Source organism: Lucilia sericata, unplaced genomic scaffold (assembly GCF_015586225.1).
Source record: "Lucilia sericata isolate MDLA Ls3-8-SP2 unplaced genomic scaffold, ASM1558622v1 Contig004810F_arrow, whole genome shotgun sequence".
In the NCBI taxonomy this organism is placed as follows: Eukaryota; Metazoa; Arthropoda; class Insecta; order Diptera; family Calliphoridae; genus Lucilia; species Lucilia sericata.
In genome coordinates, this window is record NW_023997357.1 from 1 (window position 1) to 11,464 (window position 11,464).

Genomic DNA, 11,464 nt, shown 5'->3' on the forward strand with positions numbered 1-11,464 from the left:
TCGTTATATTACCATTTGTAATTAAAGTTTCCATATCTTCAGCAAAGTCATGTTTCAAATTAAGTTCTAACAAATCTTCCATATTCGTATTGCCAGCATTATCCTCAGGACTACATGGTTGAAAGAAGCTATTTTCATCGGCCACAATAATGTAATTGTTTCCCTTGGTGTATATTTTTTTAGTTAAAAAGTTAATTTTTAATAGTTAAAATTTTAAACTTACCCAACTATGTTTTGTTAATAATAAAATAATTACAAATTTCAAATTATTAAACATTTTCCACCCACAAATTGCACGGTAGTTGGAAGTTGTGTTATTTTTAAACTTGTGCTAAATATTTGCTAATTATTATTTAATTTATATTGAAATATTATTAGTTTGAGTTCAATTAGTGGCAGCAATTAAACTACTATAATTATTTGTAGATTACAAATCAATATCTATTTTGTACTTTTTCAAAGGGTGCAATAAAACAAAAGTAATAATAAACAACAGCGAACTAATTGTTAAACGTTTAATTTGATTTGTTAGAATTAATATTATTAAAGCTTGCCAATTTCACACCTACATACATAATATTTCTGTATTTAACTGGTAAAATTAATTTGTTTTAAAATAATTAAATAAATTAGTACTCATAACAAACAGAGTACTATAGACTGGACCATAGACCAGACTATGGACTAGACTATAGACTAGATTATAGACTCGACTATAGACTCGACTATATACTAGACTATAGACTAGACTATAGACTAAAATATAGACTAGACTATAGACTAGACTATAGACTAGACTATAGACTAGACTATAGACTAGACTATAGACTAGACTATAGACTAGACTATAGACTAGACTATAGACTAGACTATAGACTAGACTATAGACTAGACTATAGACTAGACTATAGACTAGACTATAGACTAGACTATAGACTAGACTATAGACTAGACTATAGACTAGACTATAGACTAGACTATAGACTAGACTATAGACTAGACTATAGACTAGACTATAGACTAGACTATAGACTAGACTATAGACTAGACTATAGACTAGACTATAGACTAGACTATAGACTAGACTATAGACTAGACTATAGACTAGACTATAGACTAGACTATAGACTAGACTATAGACTAGACTATAGACTAGACTATAGACTAGACTATAGACTAGACTATAGACTAGACTATAGACTAGACTATAGACTAGACTATAGACTAGACTATAGACTAGACTATAGACTAGACTATAGACTAGACTATAGACTAGACTATAGACTAGACTATAGACTAGACTATAAACTAGACTATAGACTAGACTATAGACTAGACTATAGACTAGACTATAGACTAGACTATAGACTAGACTATAGACTAGACTATAGACTAGACTACAGACTAGACTATAGACTAGACTATAGACTAGACTATAGACTAGTCTATAGTCTAGTCTATAGTCTAGTCTATAGTCTAGTCTATAGTCTAGTCTATAGTCTAGTCTATAGTCTAGTCTATAGTCTAGTCTATAGTCTAGACTATAGCTAGTCTATAGTCTAGTCTATAGTCTAGTCTATAGTCTAGTCTATAGACTAGCTATAGTCTATAGCTAGTCTATAGTCTAGTCTATAGTCTAGTCTATAGTCTAGTCTATAGTCTAGTCTATAGTCTAGTCTATAGTCTAGTCTATAGTCTAGTCTATAGTCTAGTCTATAGTCTAGTCTATAGTCTAGTCTATAGTCTAGTCTATAGTCTAGTCTATAGTCTAGTCTATAGTCTAGTCTATAGTCTAGTCTATAGTCTAGTCTATAGTCTAGTCTATAGTCTAGTCTATAGTCTAGTCTATAGTCTAGTCTATAGTCTAGTCTATAGTCTAGTCTATAGTCTAGTCTATAGTCTAGTCTATAGTCTAGTCTATAGTCTAGTCTATAGTCTAGTCTATAGTCTAGTCTATAGTCTAGTCTATAGTCTAGTCTATAGTCTAGTCTATAGTCTAGTCTATAGTCTAGTCTATAGTCTAGTCTATAGTCTAGTCTATAGTCTAGTCTATAGTCTAGTCTATAGTCTAGTCTATAGTCTAGTCTATAGTCTAGTCTATAGTCTAGTCTATAGTCTAGTCTATAGTCTAGTCTATAGTCTAGTCTATAGTCTAGTCTATAGTCTAGTCTATAGTCTAGTCTATAGTCTAGTCTATAGTCTAGTCTATAGTCTAGTCTATAGTCTAGTCTATAGTCTAGTCTATAGTCTAGTCTATAGTCTAGTCTATAGTCTAGTCTATAGTCTAGTCTATAGTCTAGTCTATAGTCTAGTCTATAGTCTAGTCTATAGTCTAGTCTATAGTCTAGTCTATAGTCTAGTCTATAGTCTAGTCTATAGTCAGTCTAGTCTATCTATAGTCTAGTCTATAGTCTAGTCTAGTCTATAGTCTAGTCATAGTCTAGTCTATAGTCTAGTCTATAGTCTAGTCTATAGTCTAGTCTATGTCTATAGTCTAGTCTATAGTCTAGTCTAGTATATTTTAGTCTATAGTCTAGTCTATAGTCTAGTATATAGTCGAGTCTATAGTCGAGTCTATAATCTAGTCTATAGTCTAGTCCATAGTCTGGTCTATGGTCCAGTCTATAGTACTCTGTTTGTTATGAGTACTAATTTATTTAATATTTTAAACCAAATTAATTTTACCAGTGTAAATACAGAAATATATATGTATGTAGGTGTGAAATTGGCAAGCTTTAATAATATTAATTCTAACAAATCAAATTAAACGTTTAACAATTAGTTCGCTGTGTTTTATTATTACTTTTGTTTTATTGCACCCTTTGAAAAAGTACAAAATAGATATTGATTTGAATCTACAAATAATTATATGTAGTTTAATTGCTGCCACTAATTGAACTCAAACTAATAATATTTCAATATAAATTAAATAATAATTAGCAAATATTTAGCACAAGTTTAAAAATAACACAACTTCCAACTACCGTGCAATTTGTGGGTGGAAAATGTTTAATAATTTGAAATTTGTAATTATTTTATTATTAACAAAACATAGTTGGGTAAGTTTAAAATTTTAACTATTAAAAATTAACTTTTTAACTAAAAAAATATACACCAAGGGAAACAATTACATTATTGTGGCCGATGAAAATAGCTTCTTTCAACCATGTAGTCCTGAGGATAATGCTGGCAATACGAATATGGAAGATTTGTTAGAACTTAATTTGAAACATGACTTTGCTGAAGATATGGAAACTTTAATTACAAATGGTAATATAACGACAAAAGTTGGTATACCCGAAGGTGTTACGATAGAGGTAAATATATAATTATATAGAAATCAAAGATAATAATTTTGAGAATAAAAAAACTTTAGTTAGATGTGGAAATTTTTCATTGGAAACGTGGTAAATGGGAGAAAACTGTATATTCTATAAGACGTGATGATTTCTGTACTGCTGCATTTGATCCAGCGGAATTTTGGTATATATTGACAAATCAAATGGCACAAGAAGATCGCGTTTGTCCACCGCAGAAAGGAGTGAGTATATTAAACTATTTACTTGATAATATTTAAATAATTTGAAATTATATGCAAATATTTGTAGACAGTGTACCATCTGAATAATGTGGAAAATCGTGTTGAATTTAATAATGCTTTTGGATTAGATATAGAAGGGGACTATAAAATTATATCACATTTTTGTTGCGGCCAACTTTTCGTCCTGTATTACGGCTCTTGTTACTGTTTGGAAAAACTAATTGATTTTTTTTTTTATTTTTGGGAAAAATTTAAATGAATATATATATTAGAATATGTGATTTAAAAAGGGAACTTTTAGTTTAGAATTAAATATACTTACATATTTATAAGTATTTTCAACCAATAAATATTGATTAAATCTGTACTAATTTTTGAAAAAATTTCTCAAATTTTTTTAATTTGAAAAAATATTATTGCAAATAAGGAGAATTTTAGAAAATTTTGAAATTTTTCAAACTAAATGGAAAATATCGAAATAATTAAAAAATAGATTTTTTCTTAATTTTCAGCAAGTACAGAATTTATAAAAAAATACATTTAGTCGAAAATTTAAAAATAAATTAAAAATATATTGAAAATCTTCAAATCAAAAGAAAAATTTTATTTTTTTTATTTTTTTACTAAAAATTTATTAAAAACTTTCGAAATAAAGATAATTTAGCAAAAATCAGAAATAAATAATTAGAATTTATTAAAAGTTTTTGGAAAATAAGAAATTTATTGAAAATTTTCAATTTAAAAATTATTAAAATATCGAAAATTTCAATATTTTTAATTTTTAAGCCAAGAGTATTTTGAAAACTTTTGAAAATCGCAAGTAAAAAATATTTGTCGAATATTTGTTGAAATTTTATTGAAAATTTTTTAATCAAAAAGAATTTTTCGGAAATTTTTTTTATTTTTTATCGAAAATATCGAAAAGTTAGATATTTGATTTGAAATGTAATTGTAACTATAAGATAAAATTTCTTATTATTAATGAACTTTTCTTTGCATTAATGTAAACAGTTTAATTGTTTCATTCCGACTATGAAATGTTTTTCTTTAAATATATCGCTAATATTGAAAAAAATATCGAAAAATACGATTTAACATTTTCGAAACTTTAATGAAACTTTTCTTTGCATTAATGTAAACATTTAATAGTTTTATTCACACTATGAAACGTTTTTCTTTGAATGTAGCGCTAAAATTGTAAAAATATCGAAAAATTCAATTTAAAATTTTCGAAATTTTAATGAAAATTTTTCTTTGCATTAATGTAAACAGATTAATAGTTTCATTCCGAGTACGAAAACGGGTTTTCTTTGTTTGCAGCGCTGGAATCGGAAAAAATATCGAAAAATTTGATTTAACATTTTCGAAACTTTAAATTATTGATAGATACATATAAATCTTCTACATAACTAGTTACGTTTAGGAAATTTTGTAATTTTGCTATTCTAAATAATACATGCGATCCCTAATTTAAATACGGAAATAGTTAGGTGTGAAATTGGCATGCTTTAAACAATTAAATATTTTAATTATTAAACATTACAGATACATACTAACAAATCAAATTAAATGTTTTACAATCAGTTTGCTGCTGTTTATTTTCACTTTTATTTTATTATACTATTTTATAAAAATAAAAATAGATATTGATTTATCATCTACAAATAATTATATTTTAATTACTATCACTAATTGTAGTACTCCAACTAATAATATTTCAATATAAATGAAATAGTAATTAGTAAATATTTAGCACTAGTTTAAAATTAACAAAAATTGCAACTTGATACTGCAGAATGTTGAATTATTTGAAATTTTTAATTATTTTATTAATAACAAATTATTGTTGGGTAAGTTTAAATGTTTAACAAAGGATGTTTTCTTAATAATAATAGTTATAGAGCGTTCCTCCTTTGACGGCCAATAAAAACAATTACCTAGTATTTGCCGATGAAAAAAGTTTCATTCAATCATGCAGCCCTGAAGATAACGCAGTCGCTACGAATGTGGATAATTTTTTGGAACTAAATTTGAGACACGACTTTGATGAGGATATGGAAACTTTAATAACGAATGGTAATATAACTATGAAAGTTGATATACCATATGGTATTCAATTAGCGGTAAATATTAATTTTATTATTAATTAAGAAACTTTAGCTTAATTGAAGAATGAAAAATACTTTAGTTAGATATGGAAATTTTTATGTGGAAACGTGGTAGATGGGAAAAACTGTGTATTCCATAAGACGTGATGATTTTTGTGCTTCGGCATTGATCCAGTGGAATTTTGGTATCCGTTAACCGAACAAATAAGAGAAGAAGATCGTATTTGTCCACCGAAGAAAGGAGTAAGTTTATTAAGCAAATATTTTTCGTATTTTTTTTTTTAAATTCAAACTTTTTAGACTGTTTATAGATTTGATAACTTGGAAAATCGTGTTGAACTTAATAATATAGCGGCATTTGATATTGAAGGAGACTATAAAATTGTAGCACATTTTATTGCTGGAGATTATATATCCTGTATTCATCTTATGCTAATGTTTGGAAAAACTAATTACTTTTATTTTGAAAATAGCAAATACATATTAATGAGGCCGATTTTAAAAATAAATATATATACGCAAGATAAAAGTATTTTTAAGCAATAAATATTTAATCAAAATTATAAAATTGCCAAATTTTCTTAAATTTTGCAAAATTTTCTTAATTTTTTTCTAAATTTTCAAAAAATTTAAAATTTATTAATTTAAAATTTATTGAAAAATGGATTTTGGCGATTTCACTATACGACCTGTGTAGATTCCGTGTATTATAATTCTTGGATCTCGGAAGACAGCTCAGATAGCTGCCGTTTAGGCGCTGCTTCGGATGACTTCCGTTTAGGTAGGTATATCAGCCTTCGCCGGGGGACCTTTTATCGTCTCAATGTGGAGTTTTGACCATTGTAGATCTGTGAGCTCACCGGCTTAGCACCAAGCCGATTAATGATTTTATAGGCGGAAGGGCACCAAGGAGAATAGAGAAAAGAATAATATTTCGTGTGCTCATCTTGCTTAACTGTTGGCACAGATGAGACTGGGCTGAATCCGTAACGAAGATTCGACTAGATAAGATCGTGTCAGGACCATGTAAGACTTAAAGATACCAGATGCTAAAGAACCATACTGCATAAGTTCGGATTTCGACTGTCTACCGACTTACACGATTTTGTTTTTGGCGCACTAGTAGCAGAACGTTTAGTAGAACATGGCGCTACCACTCACTAAACGAGGCTGCAGTAGTAGACGACATACTACAGTCTTAAACGGACGCTGTAGTAGTCGGGACTCTGGAGATTATTTAAGCCCTTTACCGGTTACAAAGGGCATGATTTATTTTTGGACATGTAATCGGAAAAATAGTCGTATTTAATGCCTACTAAGGAATTGCTCTGGAGACAAATGCAGACCAACAAGCCACTCATTATGAGGACAGACGCTGTTGGTTTATGAGTGGTGGTAGTGGGCCGACAGCCTTCAAGAAGACGGATAATGACCTCATGATGCCAGCAGAAACTAAACACTGTATCCTTGTGAAAAGGATATAGAGTGGGTTGTCTCTAGCAGCTAGGGGAAACGCACGCTAGAAAGAGGAGGGAGGGTTAGTTCTTAGTTGTACTCGGTTAAGACTTCTCGGATAAGAGAGCCCCACCGGTTGTGACAAGTGTTAGCATGATTTTTAAACGTTATCGTACTAATGTATTTCAATAATAATAATAACGAAACTTTCGTAACTATAACGTAAAATTTCATATTATTTTAATTTATTAAAAAAGTTTTGAGAATTTGTAAGATCTTCCAGGAGATAAATTTTTATGAAAAAAAAATTTAATATTAAATTTTGTACTCATACTTTTATGTTTAAACTTTATCATTTTAATCTTTTTAATATATTGTAAAAATTACTTTATGATTCTGTATAAATTTTAGTTTGTTATAAAAATGTGATAAAGTTAGCGCATGATTAGTCATAATTTAAATGTTAAGCCTAAAAAAATTCTTTATTTTGTTTAGTTTTTCTTTGAACTTTAAAAAATCAAGGTCAAAGGTAAAACAGAAAAGTTTTGAAAATTTATAACAGGATTATATTAAAAGAGAGAGATTTACTCAGTTGCCTCTGAGTCTAAGTTTTTCGCATATTTTACAAAATCTTTTAAAGCATTTATTTTGATTCTTTGATCAAACAAATATTTATTAATTCTGCTAATTTTTCTAATTACTCTCTTGTATTATAAACATTATTATCGTTATTGATTTTTGTTTTGATTTTTCGATTAAACACATTTTTTTCTCAATTCTATTGGCTGTTAAATATCACACTTCCAGTTTAATTTGAAATTTTCACAAATATATGCGAATTTCTGTTTTTCAAAATATTTTCGCTTTATTTATTTTTTTTTTTTTGAGTGGAAAATTTTCTAATTAACACATTTAATGGCGGAAAAAACGTTTAACAAATTTTCTATTTAGACATGTTTATTAAACCTTTGAAAATTATTGAATACAATAGAAATTTTATTAAAATTTTTATAGACATGTTAAATAAAATGAAATTTTCCATTTAGCCTTAAAGTACAGCTTCAATTTGTTTAATTTATTAACTTAAGAGCAAAAAAGTAATAAAAAATAAAAACAAACAAATAATAAATAAAATTAATTTTTGTTTTGACAATTGTTGCTGTTGATCGCATTAAAAAAACAACAGTAATAAACAGTAGGAAAATAAGAAAACAAAGAAATAAATGTATAAAATTGTTATAAATTTCTAGAAGAAAAAGTAAATAGTAAAAAAATTAAATAAATGCAACCGAAACGACTGGTGTTTTATTTGTTTGTATTTCGTAATTAAAATTATTGCCATACGGGTGGTATGAGTGATGTGAGGACGGGTGTTTGCAAGAAAATGTATATTTTTAAATAAAATATTAAGTATATATATTTACTTTTGATGGGCAATTATATATAATATAATATTTTCTAACTATGGGGGCTCCACGTTTCCTTAACAGTAATATGAGATGTTACGTTGTGCCTACAAACAGGCATGGAAAAATCAGTACTTTAGTACTTTTTGATATCGAAAAATACAGCCGTACCTCCACGATATTTTATAAACTTTTTCTGACTTATAAACTTTCAGTAAGTAGTCCTATAGTCTATTCTAGAGTCGATTATAGAGTCTAGTCTATAGTCTAATCTATAGTCTAATCTATAGTGTGGTCTATAGTCTGATCTATAGTCGGGTCTATAGTCTGGTCTATAGTCTAGTCTATAGTCTAGTCTATAGTCTAGTCTATAGTCTAGTCTATAGTCTAGTCTATAGTCTAGTCTATAGTCTAGTCTATAGTCTAGTCTATAGTCTAGTCTGTAGTCTAGTCTATAGTCTAGTCTATAGTCTAGTCTATAGTCTAGTCTATAGTCTAGTCTATAGTCTAGTCTATAGTCTAGTCTATAGTCTAGTCTATAGTCTAGTCTATAGTCTAGTCTATAGTCTAGTCTATAGTCTAGTCTATAGTCTAGTCTATAGTCTAGTCTATAGTCTAGTCTATAGTCTAGTCTATAGTCTAGTCTATAGTCTAGTCTATAGTCTAGTCTATAGTCTAGTCTATAGTCTAGTCTATAGTCTAGTCTATAGTCTAGTCTATAGTCTAGTCTATAGTCTAGTCTATAGTCTAGTCTATAGTCTAGTCTATAGTCTAGTCTATAGTCTAGTCTATAGTCTAGTCTATAGTCTAGTCTATAGTCTAGTCTATAGTCTAGTCTATAGTCTAGTCTATAGTCTAGTCTATAGTCTAGTCTATAGTCTAGTCTATAGTCTAGTCTATAGTCTAGTCTATAGTCTAGTCTATAGTCTAGTCGATAGTCTAGTCTATAGTCTAGTCTATAGTCTAGTCTATAGTCTAGTCTATAGTCTAGTCTATAGTCTAGTCGATAGTCTAGTCTATAGTCTAGTCTATAGTCTAGTCTATAGTCTAGTCTATAGTCTAGTCTATAGTCTAGTCTATAGTCTAGTCTATAGTCTAGTCTATAGTCTAGTCTATAGTCTAGTCTATAGTCTAGTCTATAGTCTAGTCTATAGTCTAGTCTATAGTCTAGTCTATAGTCTAGTCTATAGTCTAGTCTATAGTCTAGTCTATAGTCTAGTCTATAGTCTAGTCTATAGTCTAGTCTATAGTCTAGTCTATAGTCTAGTCTATAGTCTAGTCTATAGTCTAGTCTATAGTCTAGTCTATAGTCTAGTCTATAGTCTAGTCTATAGTCTAGTCTATAGTCTAGTCTATAGTCTAGTCTATAGTCTAGTCTATAGTCTAGTCTATAGTCTAGTCTATAGTCTAGTCTATAGTCTAGTCTATAGTCTAGTCTATAGTCTAGTCTATAGTCTAGTCTATAGTCTAGTCTATAGTCTAGTCTATAGTCTAGTCTAGTCTATAGTCTAGTCTATAGTCTAGTCTATAGTCTAGTATATAGTCTAGTCTATAGTCTAGTCTATAGTCTAGTCTATAGTCTAGTCTATAGTCTAGTCTATAGTCTAGTCTATAGTCTAGTCTATAGTCTAGTCTATAGTCTAGTCCATAGTCTAGTCTATAGTCTAGTCTATAGTCTAGTCTATAGTCTAGTCTATAGTCTAGTCTATAGTCTAGTCTATAGTCTAGTCTATAGTCTAGTCTATAGTCTAGTATATAGTCTAGTCTATAGTCTAGTCTATAGTCTAGTCTGTAGTCTAGTCTATAGTCTAGTCTATAGTCTAGTCCATAGTCTAGTCTATAGTCTAGTCTATAGTCTAGTCTATAGTCTAGTCTATAGTCTAGTCTATAGTCTAGTCTATAGTCTAGTCTATAGTCTAGTCTATAGTCTAGTCTATAGTCTAGTCTATAGTCTAGTCTATAGTCTAGTCTATAGTCTAGTCTATAGTCTAGTCTATAGTCTAGTCTATAGTCTAGTCTATAGTCTAGTCTATAGTCTAGTCTATAGTCTAGTCTATAGTCTAGTCTATAGTCTAGTCTATAGTCTAGTCGATAGTCTAGTCTATAGTCTAGTCGATAGTCTAGTCTATAGTCTAGTCTATAGTCTAGTCTATAGTCGATAGTCTAGTCTATAGTCTAGTCTATAGTCTAGTCTATAGTCTAGTCTATAGTCTAGTCTATAGTCTAGTCTATAGTCTAGTCTATAGTCTAGTCTATGATCTAGTCTATAGTCTAGTCTATAGTCTAGTCTATAGTCTAGTCTATAGTCTAGTCTATGATCTAGTCTATAGTCTAGTCTATAGTCTAGTCTATAGTCTAGTCTATAGTCTAGTCTATAGTCTAGTCTATAGTCTAGTCTATAGTCTAGTCTATAGTCTAGTCTATAGTCTAGTCTATAGTCTAGTCTATAGTCTAGTCTATAGTCTAGTCTATAGTCTAGTCTATAGTCTAGTCTATAGTCTAGTCTATAGTCTAGTCTATAGTCTAGTCTATAGTCTAGTCTATAGTCTAGTCTATAGTCTAGTCTATAGTCTAGTCTATAGTCTAGTCTATAGTCTAGTCTAGTCTATAGTCTATAGTCTAGTCTATAGTCTAGTCTATAGTCTAGTCTATAGTCTAGTCTATAGTCTAGTCTAGTCTAGTCTAGTCTAGTCTATAGTCTAGTCTATAGTCTAGTCTATAGTCTAGTCTATAGTCTAGTCTATAGTCTAGTCTATAGTCTAGTCTATAGTCTAGTCTATAGTCTAGTCTATAGTCTAGTCTATAGTCTAGTCTATAGTCTAGTCTATAGTCTAGTCTATAGTCTAGTCTATAGTCTAGTCTATAGTCTAGTCTATAGTCTAGTCTATAGTCTAGTCTATAGTCTAGTCTATAGTCTAGTCTATAGTCTAGTCTATAGTCTAGTCTATAGTCTA

General features: G+C 29.2%; 2 protein-coding genes across 2 annotated transcripts; both read left to right on the forward strand.

Annotated features, from left to right (window-relative positions):
• Window positions 1-2,968: 2,968 nt before the first annotated feature.
• LOC119615300 lies at window positions 2,969-5,267 on the forward strand. The gene is made up of 5 exons (XM_037971367.1): window positions 2,969-3,059; window positions 3,120-3,317; window positions 3,377-3,541; window positions 3,609-3,727; window positions 5,240-5,267. The coding sequence occupies exons 1-5, from the start codon at window positions 3,006-3,008 to the stop codon at window positions 5,265-5,267; spliced, it is 564 nt and encodes a 187-aa protein (XP_037827295.1). The 5' UTR covers window positions 2,969-3,005.
• LOC119615299 lies at window positions 5,191-6,058 on the forward strand. Its single transcript, XM_037971366.1, has 4 exons — window positions 5,191-5,391; window positions 5,443-5,664; window positions 5,730-5,892; window positions 5,950-6,058. Exons 1-3 carry the CDS (start codon window positions 5,338-5,340, stop codon window positions 5,787-5,789), a joined length of 336 nt encoding a protein of 111 aa, XP_037827294.1. The 5' UTR covers window positions 5,191-5,337; the 3' UTR covers window positions 5,790-5,892; window positions 5,950-6,058.
• The last annotated feature ends 5,406 nt before the right edge of the window (window positions 6,059-11,464 follow it).

Excerpts from the sequence above, each read along its gene's own strand:
- LOC119615300 (XM_037971367.1), top strand. The coding sequence starts at position 3,006 with ATGTTTAATAATTTGAAATTTGTAATTATTTTATTATTAACAAAACAT. Across the intron at positions 3,542-3,608 it reads TTTGTCCACCGCAGAAAGGA|ACAGTGTACCATCTGAATAA; the intron begins GTGAGTATATTA and ends AAATATTTGTAG. Across the intron at positions 3,728-5,239 it reads TGCGGCCAACTTTTCGTCCT|TACTCCAACTAATAATATTT; the intron begins GTATTACGGCTC and ends CACTAATTGTAG.
- LOC119615299 (XM_037971366.1), top strand. The coding sequence starts at position 5,338 with ATGTTGAATTATTTGAAATTTTTAATTATTTTATTAATAACAAATTAT. Across the intron at positions 5,392-5,442 it reads TAATAACAAATTATTGTTGG|AGCGTTCCTCCTTTGACGGC; the intron begins GTAAGTTTAAAT and ends TAATAGTTATAG. Across the intron at positions 5,665-5,729 it reads CATATGGTATTCAATTAGCG|TTAGATATGGAAATTTTTAT; the intron begins GTAAATATTAAT and ends AAAATACTTTAG.